This window comes from Epinephelus fuscoguttatus, linkage group LG5, assembly GCF_011397635.1.
Source record: "Epinephelus fuscoguttatus linkage group LG5, E.fuscoguttatus.final_Chr_v1".
In the NCBI taxonomy this organism is placed as follows: Eukaryota; Metazoa; Chordata; class Actinopteri; order Perciformes; family Serranidae; genus Epinephelus; species Epinephelus fuscoguttatus.
The window spans coordinates 512,048-538,490 of NC_064756.1; the positions used below are offsets into that span (position 1 = coordinate 512,048).

The 26,443-nt window shown below is 41.7% G+C and overlaps 1 protein-coding gene across 4 annotated transcripts; it reads left to right on the forward strand.

Moving 5' to 3' along the window:
* The first annotated feature begins 7,627 nt into the window (after window positions 1–7,627).
* Window positions 7,628–25,699, forward strand: mindy4b (MINDY family member 4B). 4 transcript variants are annotated; one of them, XM_049576013.1, is made up of 11 exons: window positions 17,068–17,275; window positions 17,519–17,662; window positions 17,887–18,006; window positions 18,099–18,268; window positions 22,055–22,217; window positions 22,303–22,368; window positions 23,265–23,335; window positions 23,571–23,643; window positions 24,217–24,393; window positions 24,823–25,003; window positions 25,079–25,699. In XM_049576013.1, the coding sequence occupies exons 1-11, from the start codon at window positions 17,213–17,215 to the stop codon at window positions 25,219–25,221; spliced, it is 1,371 nt and encodes a 456-aa protein (XP_049431970.1). In that variant the 5' UTR covers window positions 17,068–17,212; the 3' UTR covers window positions 25,222–25,699. The 4 variants fall into 4 exon arrangements, with proteins under 4 accessions (XP_049431972.1, XP_049431970.1, XP_049431971.1 ...); XM_049576014.1 differs by having other exon boundaries at window positions 24,823–24,999; XM_049576012.1 differs by having other exon boundaries at window positions 24,823–25,699.
* The last annotated feature ends 744 nt before the right edge of the window (window positions 25,700–26,443 follow it).

A 26,443-nucleotide genomic window follows, 5' to 3' on the forward strand; every position in this document is an offset into this window, starting at 1 on the left:
TTTCAGCTAACTTAACTAGCATGCAAGCTGTGCTAGAACAGCCAGAACAACAATGATTGGTTGTTAGTTGTGCTATAATCTAAACAAAGAACAGGTGTTCTCTCGGTGGTCCTGCTACAATGAGCTGTGGTTTAAGTTACGATATTCTGGTGTGATCGGGGAGTTGATACACAGATGCTAGTTAGCACTAGCTTAGCTAGCTAGTGGAAATGTTGACTCCTCCCACTGCTGTGACGTGATTGACTGAATTAAAAACTGATAAGTGTTTGACTGACTGGGGAGTGAGCCTTTCATTGGTCACATTAAAAAATGATTGACAGATGCCCCACTGTCTCCAGTTAGCACATGTGCACGTCTAAAATGGCGGCTCTCCGGCTCTGCAGGAGGATGACACTGAATAGTTAAGTGAGTAGATCATGAGCTGATCTCCAAAAGACAGGAAGACAAACATATTATATATATATATATATATATATATATATATATATGGGTCGTTCTATGAAACGGGTGCCATTTCCACTTTGCAATTTTCAAAATTTTCATAAAGGGCAAACATTTTTTTAAGAAATCCACAATATGAAAGACATGTTAAACCTCCACCTCAGGCATTAAATATTTATTAATATTACACGTTTTATTCAGACCGGGGAGTCATTCTTGTACCACCCCATCACGGACAATATGCACACAATATGGGTAGTAATACATTAAATCATTTTTAAAAATCTAAAGTTTTCCTACCAGTAAAATGTCCCTTTTTGGATACTACCAATTAAAACCATGTTATTTAATTCGTTTTTTTAATTTTCAGATTCTTAATCTTGAAATATGAATTGCCTCACTTTTTAAACAAAAAATGCAACTTCACTTCAAATTGTCAAATAAAAGTTACATTTATTTAATTAGTCAACAAAATAAGAGCATTATTCCACATTAATGTATGAAGCATTTCATGCCCTTTCCATCATTTTTAAAGAAAATTACACTGTGATGGGGTGGTAACTGGTGACTGGGTGGGTGGCTGTCACTGTCACTATTTGATTTGTTGGTTTTAGCCTTTGTTTAACATTATAAACGTTTTTTTGTTCATTCTGGATATAAATGTGGAAATGACTTAATGATACAAGATCCAAAAGATATATCAAATCAGGCTTTATGAATACCAAACATCATAGCAAAAAACAACAAATACTGACCATTCAAAATGCCAACAGAAAGTGAGAGAGTTACTGAGGGAGTGAGATAGTGAGTGATTTACTGAGGGAGTGAGATAGTGAGTGAGTTACTGAGGGAGTGAGATAGTGAGTGAGATAGTGAGTGATTTACTGAGGGAGTGAGATAGTGAGTGAGTTACTGAGGGAGTGAGATAGTGAGTGAGATAGTGAGTGATTTACTGAGGGAGTGAGATAGTGAGTGAGTTACTGAGGGAGTGAGATAGTGAGAGTTACTGAGGGAGTGAGATAATGAGTGAGATGGTGAGTGAGTCACTGAGGGAGTGAGATAGTGAGTGAGTTACTGAGGGAGTGAGATAGTGAGTGAGTTACTGAGGGAGTGAGATAGTGAGAGAGTTACTGAGGGAGTGAGATAGTGAGTCACTGAGGGAGTGAGATAGTGAGTGAGTTATTGAGGGAGTGAGATAGTGAGTGAGTTACTGAGGGAATGAGATAGTGAGAGAGTTACTGAGGGAGTGAGATAGAGAGTTACTAAGGGAGTGAGAGTGAGAGAGTTAGTGAGTGAGAAAGTGAGAGTTACTGAGGGAGTGAGATAGTGGGTGAGATAGTGAGTGCGTTACTGAGGGAGTGAGATAGTGAGTGAGATAGTGAGTGAGTTACTGAGGGAGTGAGATAGTGAGTGAGATAGTGAGTGAGTTACTGAGGGAGTGAGATAGTGTGAGAGTTACTGAGGGAGTGAGATAGTGAGTCACTGAGGGGGTGAGATAGTGAGTGAGTTACTGAGGGAGTGAGATAGTGAGAGAGTTACTGAGGGAGTGAGATAGAGAGTTACTGAGGGAGTGAGATAGAGAGTTAGTGAGTGAGAAAGTGAGAGTTACTGAGGGAGTGGGAGAGTTACTGAGGGAGTGAGATAGTGAGAGAGTTAGTGAGTGAGAAAGTGAGAGTTACTGAGGGAGTGAGAGAGTTACTGAGGGAGTGAGATAGTGAGTGAGATAGTGAGTGAGTTACTGAGGGAGTGAGAGAGTTACTGAGGGAGTGAGATAGTGAGTGAGATAGTGAGTGAGTTACTGAGGGAGTGAGATAGTGTGAGAGTTACTGAGGGAGTGAGATAGAGAGTTACTGAGGGAGTGAGATAGAGAGTTAGTGAGTGAGAAAGTGAGAGTTACTGAGGGAGTGAGACAGTGAGAGAGTTAGTGAGTGAGAAAGTGAGAGTTACTGAGGGAGTGAGAGAGTTACTGAGGGAGTGAGATAGTGAGAGAGTTAGTGAGTGAGAAAGTGAGAGTTACTGAGGGAGTGAGATAGTGAGAGTGTTAGTGAGTGAGAAAGTGAGAGTTACTGAGGGTGTGAGATAGTGAGAGTTAGTGAGTGAGATGAACCAAACAGGGTTAACAGAAAATAAAGTTATTAACCTACATCAATGCCCCTTGACCTTTCCTACTCAACACAGACATTTTACCTTGTACATTTAAGCTCCAATTCAATCAATTTTAAAATGAGAAACAGAACCACCCCGTCACCTCACATACCACCCGTCACAATAAAAAATGTGACGGGTGGTATGTGACAGGGTGGTAAATTTCAACCTAAAATGGCTGCCAGTTCACTGTGTGGTTAGCTAGCTAACTTAGCATATATGATTTCCACTTGAAATATAATTTTCTTTGCATTAATACTGAATTTTTTTTTAACAAAAAAACATTTTCCTGATCTATTTTGCGTGACGGGGTGGTTAGGTTAAGCTTGACGGACCCTATCCAAATTACAAAAACAACAAATAAACAATGTAAAATAATGTGGGAACTTGCCTGCTTTTGAACTTGGCTCCTCCAGAGTCTCAAATGATGTCACTTCCTCTTTAATTTAAAGCAACAGCACATTTTTTATAGACCAAAAAAGTAAGTGTGACGGGGTGGTAAGTCAAATTGAGGGACACACACAAATCATAACTTTTTTACTAAAAATAATATTTCTGTTTTGGATAAATATAGTTTATGGTATCATGGATATGCATTTAATCATAAAAAAAAATAAGATGAATAATAATAATAATAATAAGATAAATAAATAAGATTTTGTTGTTGATAATTTACATGCAAATTCCATGTTGGCCATTGCGGACATGGCAAAAATGGCCATGTACTAATAAAAAATGATTAAAAATTGTGTATTATTCTTTTGGAATAGCATTGTCTCATATGTTATGTGATTAAGAACACTTCAATTAATAACTTTAAACTTTGGAAATACAATTTGACACAACCCATATATATATATATATATATATATATATACACACACACATATATATATATGTTGTTCCACTCTGCCATTGTCGAGGCGGCGGTTGCAAGCTGTGGCCCCGAACCCGCTGGTGGACACCAGAGGTGAGGGGAGCCGTAAGGCCGAAGAAGGAGGCCTACAGGGCATGGTTGGTCTGTGGGTCTCCAGAAGCAGCTGATAGGTACCGGCAGGCCAAGCGGAGTGCAGCAGCGGCAGTCGTGGAGGCAAAAACTCGGGCGTGGGAGGAGTTCGGTGAGGCCATAGAGGAAGACTATCGATCAGCTCCAAAGAAGTTCTGGCAAACCGTCCGGCGCCTCAGGGGGGGAAGGCGGCAACTTGCTCACACTGTTTACAGTGGGGGCGGGGAGCTGCTGACGTCAACTGGGGACATTGTCGGGCGGTGGAAGGAATACTTTGAGGAGCTCCTCAATCCCACCAACACGTATTCCAGTGAGGAAACAGAGCCGGGGGTCTCGGGGGCAGGTCGTCCAATTTCTGGGGCAGAAGTCGCCAAGGTAGTGAAACAACTCCGCGGCGGCTGAGTCCCAGGGGTGGATGAGATTCACCCTGGATATCTCAAGGCTCTGGATGTTGTAGGGCTGTCCTGGCTGACATGCCTCTGCAACATTGCGTGGACATCGGGGGCAGTGCCTCTGGAGTGACAGACCGGAGTGGTGGTCCCCATTTTTAAGAAAGGGGACCAGAGGGTGTGTTCCAACTACAGGGGGATCACACTCCTCAGCCTACCCGGTAAGGTCTACTCCAGGGTGCTGGAGAAGAGGGTCCGGTCGATAGTTGAACCTCAGATTGAGGAGGAGCAATGTAGTTTTCGTCCCAGACGCGGACCCGTGGACCAGCTCTTTACCCTCGCCCCTCGCATGCCCCCTCCAGCACCCTGCATGCGAGTTTGCCCAACCAGTCCACATGTGTTTTGTGGATTTGGAGAAGGCTTACGACCGTGTCCCCAGGGGCATCCTGTGGGGGGTGCTCCGGGAGTATGGGGTGGGTGGCCCCTTGCTAAGGGCCATCCAGTCCCTGTACCAAAGGAGCATGAGTCTGGTTCGCGTGGCTGGCAGTAAGTCGGACCTGTTCCCGGTGAGGGTTGGACTCCGCCAGGGCTGCCCTTTGTCACCGGTTCTGTTCATAACTTTCATGGACAGAATTTCTATGCGCAGCCGAGTGGTGGAGGGTGTCAGGTTCGGTGATGGGAGGATCTCGTCTCTGCTTTTTGCAGATGACGTGGTCCTCCTAGCTCCATCGAACAGTGACCTCCAGCTCTCACTGGGGCGGTTCGCAGCCGAGTGTGAAGCGGCTGGGATGAGAATCAGCACCTCCAAGTCCGAGGCCATGGTCCTCAGCCGGAAAAGGGTGGATTGCCCACTCCAGGTCAGGGGGGAGGTCCTGCCTCAGGTGGAGGAGTTTAAGTATCTTGGGGTCTTGTTCACGAGTGAGGGTAGGATGGAGCGCGAGATTGACAGGCGGACTGGGTCGACGTCAGCAGTAATGCGGACGCTTAACCGTTGTGGTGAAGAGGGAGCTTAGCCAGAAAGCGAAACTCTCGATTTACCGGTCGGTCTACGTTCCAACCCTCACCTATGGTCACGAGCTCTGGGTAGTGACCGAAAGGATGAGATCGCGAGTACAAGCGGCCGAAATGAGTTGAGGTATTTTGGGTATGTCCAACCGGGAGGAGACCTCGGGGCCACCCCAGGACACGCTGGAGGGACTACATCGAATGCCTCAGGGTTCCCTCGGAAGAGCTGATGGAAGTGGCTGGGGAGAGGATTGTCTGGGCTTCTTTGTTGAGGCTGCTGCCCCCGCGACCCGGACCCGGACAAGCAGAGGATGACGAGTACGAGTAACTTTAGTATCTTTTAACATCAGGCAACACACGTACCTGAGATAAATTCCCCTCAGGACAAAAAAGTCTGATTAAAGGGGAATGGATTTAAAAAAAAAAAAAAAAAAAGTGTCTTGGCAGAGATAAGAAGAGTGTGTGTGGGGGCTAGATGATGCTTTAGGCTCGTGTTGCAGCCAGTGGGACAGGTGACATTTCACAGGTAGAAGATGAACAGGACAATAATCACATCTCTAAACCCACAACCTGAACATGAGGAGACTCAAACTTCACCTGAGCGACCAGACTGACTCCAGATCAGACTCTGATCCAGGTTGTCTTCATGTTGCCCACAGTGACACCAACACTGTCCCTCTCATCAGGAGCTGTGGACGTGTTGACACCACACAGTGAATCCAACAAGGACCTGGAAGGTCCTGTGAGGGTGCAGCGGGGGGTCAGTGTGTGTGTGTTTAATGCTGGTGTCTTGTTCAATAGCATGGACAATTAAGGGCCAGGGTTTCATCCGGATGCTGGCAAATGGAGACTCAGCTGGACACCTTCACGTCTCTGCACTGTAAAAAATTAATAACATGGTGGTTAAGAATCTGAGCTTTTTTGCAGTACAACGTCATCAGACACTCTCCTGCTGATCAGAGCAGAATCAATCAGCAATATTGATCATACTTATTTTAATATAAACAATCAGCAGCTGACATTTTTACTGAACCTTCACCAAATCAGTGTGTCAGCGTGGGTTTCCTCCAGGTGCTCCGACATGTTCTCCCTGTGTCAGCGTGGGTTTCCTCCAGGTGCTCCAACATGTTCTCCCTGTGTCAGTGTGGGTTTCCTCCAGGTGCTCTGACATGTTCTCCCTGTGTCAGTGTGGGTTTCCTCCAGGTGCTCCCACATGTTCTCCCTGTGTCAGCGTGGGTTTCCTCCAGGTGCTCCCACATGTTCTCCCTGTGTCAGCGTGGGTTTCCTCCAGGTGCTCTGACATGTTCTCCCTGTGTCAGCGTGGGTTTCCTCCAGGTGCTCTGACATGTTCTCCCTGTGTCAGCGTGGGTTTCCTCCAGGTGCTCTGACATGTTCTCCCTGTGTCAGCGTGGGTTTCCTCCAGGTGCTCCCACATGTTCTCCCAGTGTCAGCGTGGGTTTCCTCCAGGTGCTCAGACATGTTCTCCCAGTGTCAGCGTGGGTTTCCTCCAGGTGCTCCCACATGTTCTCCCTGTGTCAGTGTGGGTTTCCTCCAGGTGCTCCCACATGTTCTCCCCGTGTCAGCGTGGGTTTCCTCCAGGTGCTCCAGCTTCCTCCCACAGTCCAAAGACATGCAGGTTAACTGGTGACTCTAAATTGTCCGTAGGTGTGAATGTGAGTGTGAATGGTTGTCTGTCTCTATGTGTCAGTCCTGTGATAGTCTGGTGACCTGTCCAGGGTGAACCCTGCCTCTCGCCCAATGTGTCAGCTGGGATAGGCTCCAGCCCCCCTGTGACCTCTAACAGGATGAGTGGTTATGGAAATGAATGAAATGAGTAAATACTGTGGTTGATTGAACGCGAGGTTCCAGATGAATGTATGAATCCTGATTTCTCTTTGTGTTCAGAGTCTGTAAAGAGCTTGTTGTTTCAACCTGACAGACTGAAATCGGGGTCATATGTACACAAAGGGCGTGTGCGTGTGTGCGTGTGTGTGTGTGTGCGTGTGTGTTGAATAAAAGCTTCCTGTCTCTCAGGTGAAGCTTCACTCTGATCGTCTGCAGGTAAGAACTTATTCACATCTTACAGCCAGTTAGGGTGTAAAAATAAACTGTGATGATGATTTTAAACTCTGGACGGCAGCAGTTCTCTTTATTTTCTCTGTTGTAGTTATTGTTGACAAGAATCATATTTTCTTCTGATCATAAAGTTGAACATTAGGAATAATTTGAATTATTATTATTATTATTGATATTATTGATAATATGCAGACAGAAGTCGTCCACCACAGTCTGAACAGTTATATCTCATATCTGAGTTAATCACAGTTTATCTTCAGTATTTGAAATTAATTTTTACAGTTTGATGTTTAATCAGATCAAAGAGATGAAAACAGTCTGATAACCAACAGATCACTGTGTGAATGCTTTTTGATTTTCTAATTAATAGCCAAAATAAAAAACAAACAATTTTAGACTTTAAGTTTTTTCAGACCTGAACCTGCTATATGACAACTGTGTGTGTGTGTGTGTGTGTGTGTGTGTGTGTGTGCGCAGATGGAGGCGGAGCTACAGCAGATCCTGGATCAGGTCTCTGACCTTCAGACCAAGAGGAAAGTTTTTTTTCACTGTGGACAAACTGACTGTCTGTCTGTCTGTCTGTCTGACTGACTGACTGACTGACTGACTGACTGGCTGTTTCTCTGACTGACTGACAGTTTGTCTGACTGTGTGACTGATCGATTCCTCTCCACTGAGATTTTCCGTAAAATAAAATGAGACTGGTTTTATTTCCTCTGCAGGATTCAGATTTCTCTGCAGTCTGAACATGTGAGTATGATTTATACATTAATATATTTATATATATTTACATGTATCTGTTTTCATGGATATAATTCATTTATACTTTGATAAATATACATTTAAATATAAAAACATCTGTCTATCTCTATATTTGAAACATATGGAAATATTTACACAGCTATCTATATTTGAAACATATATAAATATGTATACAGCTATCTATATTTGAAACATATGGAAATATGTATACAGCTATCTATATTTGAAACATATATAAATATGTATACAGCTATCTATTTTTGAAACATATATAAATATGTGTACAGCTATCTATATTTGAAACATATATAAATATGGATACAGCTATCTATATTTGAAACATATATAAATATGTATACAGCTATCTATTTTTGAAACATATAAATATGTATACAGCTATCTATTTTTGAAACATATATAAATATGTATACAGCTATCTATTTTTGAAACATATAAATATGTATACAGCTATCTATTTTTGAAACATATATAAATATGTATACAGCTATCTATATTTGAAACATATGCAAATATGGATACAGCTATCTATATTTGAAACATATATAAATATGTATACAGCTATCTATTTTTGAAACATATAAATATGTATACAGCTATCTATTTTTGAAACATATATAAATATGTATACAGCTATCTATATTTGAAACATATGGAAATATGTATACAGCTATCTATATTTGAAACATATATAAACATGTATACAGCTATCTATTTTTGAAACATATAAATATGGATACAGCTATCTATTTTTGAAACATATATAAATATGTGTACAGCTATCTATATTTGAAACATATATAAATATGTATACAGCTATCTATTTTTGAAACATATAAATATGTATACAGCTATCTATTTTTGAAACATATAAATATGTATACAGCTATCTATTTTTGAAACATATATAAATATGTATACAGCTATCTATATTTGAAACATATGGAAATATGTATACAGCTATCTATATTTGAAACATATATAAACATGTATACAGCTATCTATTTTTGAAACATATAAATATGGATACAGCTATCTATTTTTGAAACATATATAAACATGTATACAGCTATCTATATTTGAAACATATAAATATGTATACAGCTATCTATATTTGAAACATATATAAACATGTATACAGCTATCTATATTTGAAACATATAAATATGTATACAGCTATCTATATTTGAAACATATATAAACATGTATACAGCTATCTATATTTGAAACATATGGAAATATGTATACAGCTATCTATTTTTGAAACATATATAAATATGTGTACAGCTATCTATATTTGAAACATATATAAATATGTATACAGCTATCTATATTTGAAACATATGCAAATATGTATACAGCTATCTATATTTGAAACATATGGAAATATGTATACAGCTATCTATATTTGAAACATATATAAATATGTATACAGCTATCTATATTTGAAACATATGCAAATATGTATACAGTTATCTATATTTGAAACATATATAAATATGTATACAGCTATCTATATTTGAAACATATAAATATGTATACAGTTATCTATATTTGAAACATATGCAAATATGTATACAGCTATCTATATTTGAAACATATGGAAATATGTATACAGCTATCTATATTTGAAACATATATAAATATGTATACAGCTATCTATATTTGAAACATATAAATATGTATACAGTTATCTATATTTGAAACATATGCAAATATGTATACAGCTATCTATATTTGAAACATATGGAAATATGTATACAGCTATCTATATTTGAAACATATATAAATATGGATACAGCTATCTATATTTGAAACATATATAAATATGTATACAGCTATCTATTTTTGAAACATATATAAATATGGATACAGCTATCTATTTCTGAAACATATGCAAATATGGATACAGCTATCTATTTTTGAAACATATAAATATGGATACAGCTATCTATTTCTGAAACATATATAAATATGGATACAGCTATCTATTTTTGAAACACATAAATATGGATACAGCTATCTATTTCTGAAACATATGCAAATATGGATACAGCTATCTATTTTTGAAACATATATAAATATGGATACAGCTATCTATTTCTGAAACATATGCAAATATGGATACAGCTATCTATATTTGAAACATATATAAATATGTATACAGCTATCTATATTTGAAACATATGCAAATATGGATACAGCTATCTATTTCTGAAACATATAAATATGGATACAGCTATCTATTTTTGAAACATATATAAATATGGATACAGCTATCTATTTCTGAAACATATGCAAATATGGATACAGCTATCTATTTCTGAAACATATAAATATGGATACAGCTATCTATTTTTGAAACATATATAAATATGGATACAGCTATCTATTTCTGAAACATATGCAAATATGGATACAGCTATCTATTTTTGAAACATATATAAATATGGATACAGCTATCTATTTTTGAAACATATAAATATGGATACAGCTATCTATTTCTGAAACATATGCAAATATGGATACAGCTATCTATATTTGAAACATATATAAATATGGATACAGCTATCTATTTCTGAAACATATAAATATGGATACAGCTATCTATTTTTGAAACATATAAATATGGATACAGCTATCTATTTCTGAAACATATGCAAATATGGATACAGCTATCTATATTTGAAACATATATAAATATGGATACAGCTATCTATATTTGAAACATATGCAAATATGGATACAGCTATCTATTTCTGAAACATATAAATATGGATACAGCTATCTATTTTTGAAACATATAAATATGGATACAGCTATCTATTTCTGAAACATATAAATATGGATACAGCTATCTATTTTTGAAACATATAAATATGGATACAGCTATCTATTTCTGAAACATATGCAAATATGGATACAGCTATCTATATTTGAAACATATATAAATATGGATACAGCTATCTATATTTGAAACATATGCAAATATGGATACAGCTATCTATTTCTGAAACATATAAATATGGATACAGCTATCTATTTTTGAAACATATAAATATGGATACAGCTATCTATTTCTGAAACATATGCAAATATGGATACAGCTATCTATATTTGAAACATATATAAATATGTATACAGCTATCTATTTCTGAAACATATGCAAATATGGATACAGCTATCTATTTTTGAAACATATAAATATGGATACAGCTATCTATTTCTGAAACATATGCAAATATGGATACAGCTATCTATTTTTGAAACATATAAATATGGATACAGCTATCTATTTTTGAAACATATAAATATGGATACAGCTATCTATTTCTGAAACATATGCAAATATGGATACAGCTATCTATTTTTGAAACATATATAAATATGGATACAGCTATCTATATTTGAAACATATGGAAATATGTATACAGCTATCTATATTTGAAACATATATAAATATGGATACAGCTATCTATTTTTGAAACATATATAAATATGTATACAGCTATCTATTTCTGAAACATATATAAATATGTATACAGCTATCTATATTTGAAACATATATAAATATGTATACAGCTATCTATATTTGAAACATATGGAAATATGGATACAGCTATCTATTTCTGAAACATATATAAATATGGATACAGCTATCTATATTTGAAACATATATAAATATGTATACAGCTATCTATATTTGAAACATATATAAATATGTATACAGCTATCTATATTTGAAACATATGGAAATATGTATACAGCTATCTATATTTGAAACATATATAAATATGGATACAGCTATCTATTTCTGAAATATATGCAAATATGGATACAGCTATCTATTTCTGAAACATATGCAAATATGGATACAGCTATCTATTTCTGAAACATATAAATATGGATACAGCTATCTATTTTTGAAACATATATAAATATGGATACAGCTATCTATTTCTGAAACATATGCAAATATGGATACAGCTATCTATTTCTGAAACATATAAATATGGATACAGCTATCTATTTTTGAAACATATATAAATATGGATACAGCTATCTATTTCTGAAACATATGCAAATATGGATACAGCTATCTATTTCTGAAACATATAAATATGGATACAGCTATCTATTTTTGAAACATATATAAATATGGATACAGCTATCTATTTCTGAAACATATGCAAATATGGATACAGCTATCTATTTCTGAAACATATAAATATGGATACAGCTATCTATTTTTGAAACATATATAAATATGGATACAGCTATCTATATTTGAAACATATATAAATATGGATACAGCTATCTATTTCTGAAATATATGCAAATATGGATACAGCTATCTATTTCTGAAACATATGCAAATATGGATACAGCTATCTATTTCTGAAACATATAAATATGGATACAGCTATCTATTTTTGAAACATATATAAATATGGATACAGCTATCTATTTCTGAAACATATGCAAATATGGATACAGCTATCTATTTCTGAAACATATGCAAATATGGATACAGCTATCTATTTCTGAAACATATAAATATGGATACAGCTATCTATTTCTGAAACATATGCAAATATGGATACAGCTATCTATATTTGAAACATATGGAAATATGAACACATCTGTACATACTTTCACACACACATCTAAAACTATACATGTATCTATAACTCAAATATATCAGATATCTATACATCTCATTATAACTTATGTTTTTATCTAAATACTGATATGTTTGTAAATATTATACATATAATTATCAATACAAAATGTCTGTATATCTGTAAAATATATTTGAAAACCTCTTTATCTTTTTATCCATACACTTATATATCTAAATATCTATACATCTGTAAAATATGAATTATTTAAATATGTATACATCTATCTATACTTTGGACATATAAATATATCTATACACATACATCTGTACATACTTACATATATTCATCTAAATATCAAAATATCTGTACATCTATCCTCACGTTCATACATATATATAAATGTGTTTATAATTACATCAATAATTTATCAATCAATCAATCAATCAATTTTATTTATAAAGCCCAATATCACAAATCACAATTTGCCTCACAGGGCTTTACAGCATACGACATCCCTCTGTCCTTAAGACCCTCACAGCGGATAAGGAAAAACTCCCCAAAAAAACCCCTTTAACGGGGGAAAAAAAACGGTAGAAACCTCAGGAAGAGCAACTGAGGAGGGATCCCTCTTCCAGGACGGACAGACGTGCAATAGATGTCGTACAGAACAGATCAACATGATAAATTAACAGTAATCCATATGACACAGTGAGAGAGAGAGAGAGAGAGAGAGAGAGAGAGAGAGAGAGAGAGAGAGAGCGAGAGAGAGATATGCAGGTAATGACAGTATCTTACAACAACATTAATGGAAGTAATAATATTATAGTTATAGTTCTGGTTACTGTGGTACAATATGTTGAAAGTATGTATTAATACCTGGCAGTATACATGTGTGACAATAATCATATGTGTATAATAACAGAAGAAGTATGACTAATGACTAATGATGGCAGCAGCAGCAGGAGGCATCTGGCGGACCACGGCAGCAGCACAACCACACACGCCACGCTGTCCAGGCACCGCTGTGATATGAGTTAATCTGAGAGACAGTGGAGCACAAAGGCTCCGGAGAAGAAGCCGAGTTAGTGACATCCAGAATGGCCGGGTTAGCTAGATGCAGTAATAGGATACGAGAGAGAGAGAGAGAGAGAAGGAGAGAAGGGGCCCAGTGTATTATAGAGGGGTCCTCCGTCAGACTAGGCCTAAGTCAGCCTAACTAAGGGCTGGTACAGGACAAGCCTGAGCCAGCCCTAACTATAAGCTTTATCAAAGAGGAAAGTCTTAAGTCTAGTCTTAAATGTGGAGACGGTGTCTGCCTCCCGGACCGTAACAGGAAGATGATTCCACAGGAGAGGAGCCTGATAGCTAAAGGCTCTGGCTCCTGATCTACTTTTGGAGACTTTAGGGACCACGAGTAACCCTGCGTTCTCAGAGCGCAGTGTTCTGGTGGGATAATATGGCACTATGAGCTCGCTAAGATATGATGGAGCTTGACCATTTAGAGCTTTATAAGTTAACAGTAGGATTTTAAATTCAATTCTGGATTTTACAGGGAGCCAGTGCAGAGAAGCTAAAACAGGAGAAATATGATCACGTTTCTTAGTTCCTGTTAGTACACGTGCTGCTGCATTCTGAATTAGCTGGAGAGTTTTTAAGGACTTACTAGAGCTACCTGATAATAGAGAGTTACAATAATCCAGCCTTGAGGTAACAAAAGCGTGGACCAATTTTTCTGCATCTTTTCGGGTCAGGATAGGCCTAATTTTCGCAATATTACGCAGATGAAAAAATGCAGTCCGTGAGGTTTGCTTTAAATGAGAATTAAAAGACAAATCTTGATCAAATGTTACTCCGAGGTTTCTTACGGTAGTGGCAGGGGCCAGAGCAATGCCATCTAGAGAAACTATGTCATCAGATAAAGAGTCTCTGAGTTGTTTGGGGCCAAGAACAATAACTTCAGTTTTGTCTGAATTTAACATCAGGAAATTGGTGCTCATCCAAGTTTTTATGTCTTTAAGGCAATTATGGAGTTTAGTTAATTGATTGCTTTCTTCTGGCTTCATTGATAAATACAACTGAGTATCATCCGCATAACAATGGAAATTTATAGAGTGATTTCTAATGATGTTACCTAACGGAAGCATATATAGAGTAAACAGGATTGGTCCGAGCACAGAACTCATGGAACTCCAAAACAAACTTTAGTACGTAAGGATGGTTCATTATGAACGCCAACAAATTGAAAACGATCAGATAAATAAGATTTAAACCAGCTTAGTGCTGAACCTTTAAGCCAATTAAGTGATCCAGTCTCTGCAGCAGAATTTGATGGTCAATTGTGTCAAACGCCGCACTAAGATCTAATAAAACAAGTACAGAGACGAGTCCTTTGTCTGAAGCAATCAGAAGGTCATTTGTAATTTTAACTAGTGCTGTCTCAGTGCTATGATGCACTCTAAATCCTGACTGAAATTCCTCAAATAAATTATTATCATGGAGAAAATCACACAGCTGGTCTGCGACTACTTTCTCAAGGATCTTTGACATAAAGGGAAGATTAGATATTGGTCTATAGTTGGCTAACACCTCTGGATCCAGGGTGGGCTTTTTTAGTAGAGGTTTAATTACAGCTACCTTAAAAGACTGTGGTACATAGCCTGTTAATAAGGATATATTGATCATATCTAATATATGAGTGTTAACTATAGGTAAGACCTCCTTAAGTAGCCTAGTTGGGATGGGGTCTAAGAGACACGTTGATGATTTGGATGAAGAAATCACTGCAGTCAATTCTTGAAGAGAAATTGGGGAGAAGCAATCTAAATATATATTAGATTTTACAGCTGTGTTTGAGGTTAGATAGGTACTATCTGAGGGCAGGAGGTCATGAATTTTGCCTCTAATAGTTAGAATTTTGTCATTAAAAAAGCTCATAAAATCATTACTGCTAAGGGCTAAAGGAATACAAGGCTCAATAGAGCTCTGACTCTCAGTCAGCCTGGCTACAGTGCTGAAAAGAAACCTGGGGTTGTTCTTATTGTCTTCTATTAGAGCTGAGTAGTAGTTTGCTCTGGCATTGCGGAGGCCCCTCTTATAAGTTTTGAGACTGTCTGTCCAGATTAAACGAGATTCTTCCAGTTTGGTTAATCGCCAATTCCTTTCAAATTTTCGCGATATTTGTTTTAACTTACGGGTTTGAGAGTTATACCAAGGAGCGAACTTTCTTTGCTTTTTTAACTTCTTTTTAAGAGGAGACATCAGTCACATATCTTGACAAATTATACATATTTAAATATCTCCTTATTTATCAATACATTTATGAATACATATAGCTTAATATCTATAGATAAATTATAAAAACATCTGTTTCTATTCAGACATCTTTTTAGAAATACATCAATAAATCATTTTCTCTATTCATACATAAATATAAATAAATATACATATATCATGATCCATCATCATAGTTTTTCATCAGTTTTCCCTGTTAAAGGGTTTTTTGGGGAGTTTTTCCTGATCAGCTGTGAGGGTCCTAATGACAGAGGGATGTCGTATGCTGTAAAGGCAAAGGCAAATTGTGATTTGTGATATTGGGCTTTATAAATAAAATTGATTGATTGATTGATTGATTCTACTCACCTATATATCTATACATTAATACACATACTTAAATGTCTAAACATAAACTGTCTATGTAAATGTAACCATCTTTACATTTATACATGTATTTTTAAATATGTATTATACTGCCCCCTGCTGGACAAACTGGTACAGTCATACTGCCCTCTGCTGGTCAGACTGGTGAGCTGCACTGAGGTCAGTTTTCAGACAACTGTTGTGTGTGTTTGTTGAACAGAGGCTGATCCTGTAACACACACACACACACACACACACACACACACACACACACGGAGTATTCAGTTTCACTGGTGATACTGGTGTGTATGTACCTGCTGTCTCAGTCTCATGGAGGGACACTGTGGATACAGGACCAGGGCCAGTCAGTACTGCTGTGACTCCAGTATAATAGAGCTAACTGTTACTGGTGTTAGAGTCGGTCCTACATCAGGCTGGTGGTCTCAGGAGGAGCAGTAGGACTGTCGGTGGTCTCAGGAGGAGCAGTAGGACTGTCGGTGGCGTCAGGAGGAGCAGTAGGACTGTCGGTGGCGTCAGGAGGAGCAGTAGGACTGTCAGTGGTCTCAGGAGGAGCAGTAGGACTGTCAGTGGTCTCAGGAGGAGCAGTAGGACTGTCGGTGGTCTCAGGAGGAGCAGTAGGACTGTCAGTGGCGTCAGGAGGAGCAGTAGGACTGTCAGTGGCATCAGGAGGAGGAGCAGTAGGACTGTCAGTGGTCTCAGGAGGAGCAGTAGGACTGTCGGTGGTCTCAGGAGGAGCAGTAGGACTGTCAGTGGTCTCAGGAGGAGCAGTAGGACTGTCAGTGGCGTCAGGAGGAGCAGTAGGACTGTCAGTGGCATCAGGAGGAGCAGTAGGACTGTCGGTAGTCTCAGGAGGAGCAGTAGGACTGTCGGTGGCATCAGGAGGAGCAGTAGGACTGTCGGTGGTCTCAGGAGGAGCAGTAGGACTGTCAGTGGCGTCAGGAGGAGCAGTAGGACTGTCAGTGGTCTCAGGAGGAGCAGTAGGACTGTCGGTGGTCTCAGGAGGAGAAGCAGTAGGACTGTCGGTGGTCTCAGGAGGAGGAGCAGTAAGACTGTTGGTGGCAGGGAGGAGAAGGAAGTAGATGTAGGTGATGACAGACTGCAGGCTGAACTACATCCAACTACTTCAACAGGAAGTTGACAAGGATCCTGACGTAAGTGTTTCCTGTGCACTGTACTGTGACTGATGACAGTAAACAGTGACACCAGTCATCATAACAACACTGTCACTTTGATGGCTGATTGATTATTGATCAGGACTGATGCTGACCTGAATCGACCTGTTCTTGAACCATGTCCACAGATTTGTTTCTACTTGTGTCTGCCATGAACAGTGCGGCCTGTAGGGGGCGCTGGGTGTTAGACAGGTGTGCTCAGGTGTCTCTTCCTCTCATCAGAGGCTGCTGGATGTGGGGAAGGAGGAGGACCAGGAGGAGGCTCCTCCTCCCTGCAGGCCCCTCCCACAACTCTGCTCCATCCCCAGGAGACTGGTCATCTCCCCGGGCCTCGGAGGGTCGCCGGTCACCCCGCAGCTGACAGAGGTCTGTGTGTCTGTGTGTCCGTCTGTCCGTCCGCTCTGATGACATCATCATCAGAACACAGTGGGCGGGGACAGTATCAGTTTCAGGTACAAGTTTACAAATGTTCTGCTGGGACGAACACTGTGATCCACCTGAGGCCCACCTATCAGGACTGATTGATCGGGGTCTATCAGGACTGATTGATCAGTATTGATCTATATATCTGTGTCTGTTTGGGTGATCAGAGTCTGAGAAGGATCCTGTTTGGGGGAACGTTTCACGTCTTCAACTACGAGTGGAGGAAATCTGTCTTCCAGTTCAGAGAGCCAAACTCTGAGCTGTCCTACGCTCTGGAGACAGACAGGGTGAGACACACCTGCTGATACAGGTACAGATGATACCTCAACATATTACCTGTGTGTTCTCAGTCTCATCTGCACAGGTGCATGTTTTTCAGGGCGGGGCTCGGGCCATACAGATGGTCGTCCAGGCTCGAATCATCAAACACCTGCTGTTCATCCGGCAGAGCGGCTCAGACAGACAGACGCTGCACAGACGAGGTCAGACTGATTCTTCATCACGTGATCCTGTTGGACACGTCCAGAGTGAAGACAATACGTCCGACAGGTAACCAGAAGATGATGTAAAACACCTGTAACATGACACGACATCATCTCCAGTTTAATCAACACGAGACACTGATCCAACATCAGACGATCATTCAGGGTCAGAACGGCTCGGTCCTGTGTCAGACACACTAAATAAAGACCTGGACACAAGGAGGACGTCTCTGACCGTAATACAATATGTCCCAAACTGTTACTGCAGCAACATCTCAGGTGAGCCCACCTTCAGTTTCAGTTCCTGAAGCAGCACATGAAGCTCAAACTAAACTTTGTCCCTCTGAAACATGAGCTGCACCATCTGTCTGCAGAAATTCATTCCAAACATTCGTCTCCAAAGCCCCGTCTCCACCAAACCCTTTCAGTCCAGCACCTTTGGAGCCAGCAGTAAGCCTTCAGACATGGTACCTAGACCCTCGGTGTGTTCAGACAGTCCTCTTAAATGTGGGCGGGGTTGTTGTCACTCACTGCTCCGTCCAGCACTCGCTGTATTTCCTCATCAGCGGTGACACAGATGGAAGTCTGCACCTGGTTTATCGTCCACAGAACGAGGCTGCACGCCCACATTTTCACAACAAAATAGAACAGGCTGCAGTGAGAGTCTCTCTCCATGGGATATTTCAAAATAGCAGCTTTGTGCATTTAGTCCTTCTCAGGCAAGCTCAGGGGTTTAGTGTTGCTGTAGCCCACAGGAAGTGAGGATTAGAATATATGACCTTCACATAATCCGCTCCAAATGAATCTATATTTTTAAAGTCATTACTAAAAGTGTGTGTCATATAAAAACTAAAGTGATGGTCAAAGTTGTCACAGTGAAATTTAAAGTGTGCTGATGGATTCACGTCATCAACTCATGCATTGAGTAACATTACAAGTTAACGTTCCACCTTAAAAGTTGCCGGCAGTCGGCCCAGTGAATGAAGTGATTTTTTTCTCTTTCATTTTATAGTTGTAGTTTACTGATGTATGAACAGAGGTTACATAAAACCAGAGTGAGCGTCCTCTACTGACCAATCAGACTGCAGGGTTTCTAGCTCCACCTTTTAGATAGATAGATAGATAGATAGATAGATACTTTATTAATTTCTGTAGGGAAATTGTGTCCAGTGGCTAATACACATAAAAAGTACAAGTACAGGTACAAGTACAAAATAAAAGTAAAATAAGAATAAAAACAATCTACATGTAAACAGTGTACACAATAAAACAAATAAATACATTTTTTTAAAAAGTAGAAAGTATAAACATGCAGGAGGGTGTGCAGGAAATGAGCTATTTGCTCCCTCCCCCAACTGAGGCATTAAAGAGTCTGATGGCTGTCGGGATGAACGACGTCCTGAACCTCTCAGTCCTGCACCACAGCGACAGGAGACGATGGCAGCTGCTGATTTTTTTGCTCCAGCCAAGATGCAGTGCAGGGGATGGTTAACACAGTCAAGTATGCACTGCACTTTGCTCCTCAGGCATCTCTCGGTTATAGTTTCCACCGAGTCCAGGCTCCTGCCCTGCACTGAGCCAGCTTTCCAGATGAGCTTATCCAGCCGTTTCCTGTTCCTGTCCGTCAGGCTTCCTCCCCAGCAGACTACAGCATACAGCAGAGCACTCTCCACCACTGACTTGTAAAACATGTACAGCATGTCACGCACACGTTAAGGGACCGCAGCCTGCAAAGGAATTGGAGCCGACTCTGACCTTTCTTGAAGAGGGCATCAGAGTTGGTCGACCAGTCCAGCCTGTTGTCAAGGTGGACGCCCAGGTACCTGTATGACTCAACCACCTCAATGTGCACTCCCTCAATGCTGACCGGAAGGAGCGGAGTGGGCTTTGACCTATGGAGGTCTATGACCATCTCCTTGGTCTTGGAGGTGTTCAGCACGAGGTGGTTCATGCCACTCCAGTGAGTGAAGGTCCTCACCAGCTCCCTGTATTCACCTTCCCCATCACTCATGTGCAGGGTGAATAGGAATGGCGCCAGTACTGTCCCCTGCGGAGCCCCAGGGCTGCTCAAGACTGTCTCAGACACACAGTTCTCCAGCCTGACGAACTGTGGTCGGCCCCTCAGGTAGTCTGAGACCCAGGAGGTGAGGTAGGAGTCTACCCCCATCCCCTCAAGTTTGTCCCGCAGAATGTGGGGTCGGATGGCATTAAATGCACTGGAGAAGTCGAAGAAAACCAGTCTCACATAGCCACTAGACCCATCCAAGTGAGAATGAGCCCTGTGCAGCATGTAGAGAACTGCGTCCTCCACTCCAATGCGCTCCCGGTAGGCAAACTGGAGGGAGTCTTGGGCGCGTTCCACTTGAGGCCTCAGGTGTCGGAGGATCAGCCTCTCCAGTGTCTTCACTATGTGTGAAGTAAGAGCCGCCGGCCTGTAGTCATTCATCCGGGCTGGACACCCCGCTTTGGGGACCAGCACCAGACAGGAAGTCTTCCACAGACCCGGGACCCTCCCTTGCTGGAGGCTCCTGTTGAGTGCTGGAGGGGCTCAGCTAGCTGCGCTGCACAGTCCTTAAGAAGTCTGGGGCACACACCATCCGGCCCCACTGCTTTGCGTGGGCATAGCCTCCTGAGCTCTGCTCGCACCTCATCTACTGTGAGGGTCAGGGGGAGCCTGGCCGCCGCAGGTGGGGGTGCTGCTGACGCTGCCACTGCTCGCCACTACACGCACCAACTCAAGGGGGCGGGGTAACTGTCAATCAGTTTTTAATGTGGCCAATCACTACACAGCAGTGGGAGGAGTCAACATTAGTTAGCACTAGCATCTGTGCATCAACTTCCTGATCATCACAGAGTTAAGTAACTTTAAAGGCGGCTCAGTTTAGAAAGAACCAACACGAGATGACGTGTTCTTTGCTCAGATGATCAAACTGACTGGCTGACGATGTTAGCTCGCATGCTAGCTACGTTAGCTTAAAAGTCCTCTATTTCCGGAGGGACGAGTCTGTCTGTCCAGAGGACGGGGACACAAAACCCCTGTGGAAAAAAAAGACAGAGTCCACGTCTCCACATCCAGGGCTGTGTGGACACTGGAGGAAAGCTGACAGACCCCGCCCACTGACGTCCGGTTCTCCGTCTGGTTCCTTTAACGGTGGAGCAGCTCACAGCCTGGGTCAGCAGGACGCTTGTCATATTTGTCCCCGAGGGTTTTATGTCCCTGTCCTCTGGACAAACGGACGTGTTGCTCCGGATCGTCCATTGTAGCGTTAGCATTGAACCCGACACACTATCAACAGACAGCACCGTTTTCATCAACATTTTGAAGTGGAAATAAAAACCTTTTCAGCTAACTTAGCTGACACACTAGCTACTCTAGCTAACGTATTAGCTAGCTAGCTAACACTGGCACCCAGAAAAAAACATCTATGATCCATCGTCTGTTTGATCATCTAAACACAGAACACGTTTCCTTGCGGAGGTCCTCACGTTATTATGGTCTGTATTGATCCATGATCACAGACTTGATAAAAAGTGTTAGCTACTGTAGCTCGCCAGTACTAATGAGCTATGCTAGCTTTGTAGCTATGGTCTGTAGTACATTAAACCGATGAATACAAACACAAAGCTAACATTATTTTTACCATAATCTTCGCCTGTACGACATGAAACTGTCCCTGGACCTGACGGAGGCGTGGCTGCGACACTGCGGCTCTGCAGGTCGATGCTTCTCTGAAACGTCCACGTTTAAATGTCCAGGTTACAACGTCGTGTTAACTGGTTCCAGATAACCTGACTGTGTGTGATGTCACTCCTCTGTGAGGTGTCTGTTATTGTGCCCACTGTCTGTCTCTAGTCTGTGTGTAGGACAGAAGGACCAGGACAGGGCGCTGGCGGCGGCGTTGTCCGACAGCCTCTGGTTGGCCGGCCAGGAGGTCAGTGCCACCGTTACGTTGGTGACCGAAGACTACTGCATCACACCTCACCTGGACTACAAACAGGACAACTTCACAGAGAAGGTACCTGACCATCCTCACAGTGATGTCATCATTACATCATCAGTAGTGGACCGGCGTCCTCAAACTTGACGTGTGATTGTTCCAGCTGCAGCTGTTCACGTTCAACAAGAAGGACGACATGAAAATGTTCATCCTGGATCATCTGCAGTGTGTGAGTTGCTACACCTCACCTCACCTCCACCTCATCTGGTGACACTGCTTCCTCCACCAGTCTTCCTCTTCTCTCCCTCTTTTTCCTCCTCTTTCTCCTTCACCATCCCAAAACAACCCCCTGCTCCTTTGGTCCCACAGGCCACGCCCCCTTCACCTGTGTGCAGCAACACAGCTGATAACGATAATAATAATAATGCATTTTATTAATCAGCACCTTTCAGAGACAGTAATGTATCTATAGATCATGAAGTCAAACAGTTGAGTAATAAACAATAAAAGTTAATAAAATAACAAGACAAAAATCGTCATGATAAATGTTAGGTATGACGTCATCATCAGTGCAGTCACCACGTGTGTCTCCATCAAATCAGATCCAAAATGGCAGCTGGTAAAGGTGTGTTTTCAGACGGGATCTGATCAGCTCCTGTTCTTATAGATGACACCTCATCATCAGTCATTAACATGTCACTGTCTCAGAGACTCACAGGAAGCACTGGCGTGGCATGAATCAGGAAGTGTTGGTCTGATCATCACAAAACTGCCAGAATGAACCAAATCAGTCAGCAGGGGGCGCCACCTGTTACAAACAAGTAGAACGGCTGTTTGTAAAACATGTCCCCGCAATGTGTCCGCAGTCAACCAATAGGAAGTGAGTGTTTCCACAGAGGGGTGTGGCCTAGTATAGAATGACCATCTGTCTGATTATTTTAACACCTGATGTTTGTCTTTAATGTCTGTGTCCTCACCTGTGGAAGGTCTGACCCCTCAGAGGCTCCGCCCCCTCAGCTTTATCCATCTTACCTCAGTCTGAATCAACGACAACCAGCTAATTCATCAATAACCAATAACCAATAACCACCTGATCACAGTGATGATGATGATTCTGTGTTTCAGTTTAAAGAGGAAGGAAGTCATGGAGTCATCCTCTTCCTGTACAGCCTCATCTGCTCCCGCACAGTCGACAGGTAACAACAGCGCCCCCACAGCAGAGAAGCACAGCAGCAGCACACTGATGATGTCAGAGGGCTGTGATTGGCTGATTGCAGCATTGGTCCAGGAACATGTCCTACTATCCTATTGTTAGCGCCCCCTGCATGCTGCTGTGCTAACACAGCCTGAAAACACTGTCAGGACAGACTCAGTATGAAACTACACCTGCAGAGGTTTCTGAGTCTTCATCCTTTCTCTTCTTCCTCACAGACTGAAGAAGGACCTGGACTCCGCCCCCTCACACCTGCTGCATCTTAGTCTGGGAAACTTTGTCTGCCATCAGGTGAGGACATACACCTGCTCCTACTGTCTCTGTCCTCAGAGGACAATGTTGGCACCGTACGTTTCTACAAACCATGAAGACATTTATGTTTCAAACATATTACATCATCTTTTCTATGGTGATGTAGTATCTGCTCTGACATCATCAGCAGGTGGAGGAAATGATGTCACACCTGCAGATGACTATTCAACCCCAACAAAAACACATGGACCCGTCACTGTTTGACTGTGAGGACAGTGTTTGTTTTATATTGAGAACCAGAAACTTTAAACCAAACAGGATCTCTTCATGACCGAACCAGGAAGTTCTGGTGTCTAAATTTAAGCACACGTCAACAGCAACACTGCTGAGAACATAAAGAACATTAAACATAATGAACATTAAACATAAAGAACATCGTAACATGACTCATAGAAACATACCATGCCAACATTTATTCTGCCGATTGCGTTGGTCCTGGTTCTCACTTTGTTCTCTCTTGGTTCTGTCTTGGTCGTCTCTTGGTCCTGTCTTAGTTCTCTCCTGCAGTATCTGAGGTTCTCACAGGTCGTTTTCCCTGGTCTGTGTCTGCAGGCTCTGCTGAACCTGTTGCTGACAGGTAAGGCCAGTCCCCACGTCTTTAATGGGACTCTATACTTCGGGGAGGACGGACGTCCTCTGGAGCATCCTCTGCAGGGCGTCCTGTCCCGCAGTGATGTGGGATATTTACACTGGAGCCGAGAGCAGATGGAGACGGGCAGACTACTGCAGGTATCGTCACTCTACTGGGTTTTCCTGGTTCTGTGGTACTGATGGTAACTGCTGGTATTAGTACTGCAGATACTACAAGGACAGAGTTGTCTTGCTCCTGTTGAGGTGGACTCATCTGAATCACATTCAGACGAGACGAGACAAGAAGAGACGAATCTTTAACCAATCACATTCAGAGGAGACGAGAAGAGAATAGACGCAACGAGAAGAGACAACTCTTTAACCAATCAGACTCAGATAAGACGAGACGAATCTTCAACCAATCACATTCACACGAGTTGAGACAAAGAGAAAATACAAGACGAGACAAGTCTTTAACAAATCACAATCAGACAAGGCGACGAGACGACCCTGTCCTCAGTATGTCCCTGTGACCCTGTGTCCTCTGTCCTCAGTATGTCTCTGTGACACAGTGTCCTCTGTCCTCAGGTGGGCAGCATGCTTAAGACACCCCGGTACCCGGTGTGGCTTTGCTGTATCAACAGCAGCTTCTCGGTGGTCTTCAGTCTGGACCGCTCGCTGCTCTCTGATTGGAGGACGGAGCACCTGTTCCACCTGTTCTACTACAACGGACAGACATCCCAGAGGACCATGGCCAGACTGACTGTAGGTGAGGATCTGGGTCTGACTGAGACAGGGTGTCCACCTGTTCTGGTCTCACGTCTGATCCAGACTCTGTGTGCAGATACTCACTCTCACCACTGGGAGGCGTCCTGCAGACCCTCAGACCTGGACCCTGAGAGGAGGTTCCCCTCGCTGGAGATGACCCTCAGGACCAAGTGGGATGGAGCCGTCATCGACTGGGGTGGGACCACACCGTTCTACTGACCACCTGACCTGACAGGAAGCTCTGCCCATCAACATACAGACCTGCAGAGCTACAGCTGGACCTGATCCAGTCTGGGTCCATCAGAACCAGGTGGATCTGATCCAATCTGGGTCCTTTAGAACCAGCTGGACCTGATCCAATCTGGGCCCTTTAGAACCAGCTGGATCTGATCCAGTCTACGACTCTCAGAACCAGCTGAACCTGATCCAGTCTGGGTCCATCAGAACCAGTTGGTTCTGATACAGTCTGGGTCCCTTAGATCCAGCAAGACCTGATTCAGTCTGGGTCCCTAGGAACCAGGTGGATCTTCCCCAGTCTGGGTCTATCAGAACTAAATGGGCCTGGTCCAGTCTGGGTCCACCAGAACCAGGTGGACCTGATCCAGTCTGGGTCCATCACAACCAGCGAGACCTGATCGAGTGTGGGTTTCTTAGATCCAGCTGGACCTGATTAGCTAATTAAACAGTCGTCACCTGATCTTTGGCATTGTGTTTCTTTTTGAGAGATCACTGTGAGACTCAGACACGCCGACATCACATCTGATATCAGACTGAGAGACTGACATCAGACAGACTGACAATAGACTGACATCAGACTGACATCAGACTGACTGACAATAGACTGACATCAGACTGACATCAGACTGACTGACAATAGACTGACACCAGACTGACATCAGACTGACTGACAATAGACTAACATCAGACTGACATCAGACTGACAGACTGACATCAGACTGACTGACAATAAACTGACATCAGACTGACTGACAATAGACTGACATCAGACTGACTGACAATAGACTGACATCAGACTGTCTGACAACAGACTAACATCAGACTGACTGACAATAGACTGACACCAGACTGACATCAGACTGACTGACAATAGACTAACATCAGACTGACATCAGACTGACAGACTGACATCAGACTGACTGACAATAGACTGACATCAGACTGACTGACAATAGACTGACATCAGACTGTCTGACAACAGACTAACATCAGACTGACTGACAATAGACTGACATCAGACTGACATCAGACTGACATCAGACTGACTGACAATAGACTGACATCAGACTGACATCAGACTGACAGACTGACATCAGACTGACTGACATCAGACTGACATCAGACTGACTGACAATAGACTGACATCAGACTGACATCAGACTGACAGACTGACATCAGACTGACTGACATCAGACTGACATCA

Excerpts from the sequence above, each read along its gene's own strand:
- mindy4b (XM_049576012.1), top strand. The coding sequence starts at position 17,213 with ATGACAGACTGCAGGCTGAACTACATCCAACTACTTCAACAGGAAGTT. Across the intron at positions 18,007-18,098 it reads ACGCTCTGGAGACAGACAGG|GGCGGGGCTCGGGCCATACA; the intron begins GTGAGACACACC and ends CATGTTTTTCAG. Across the intron at positions 23,336-23,570 it reads TGCTCCCGCACAGTCGACAG|ACTGAAGAAGGACCTGGACT; the intron begins GTAACAACAGCG and ends TCTTCCTCACAG.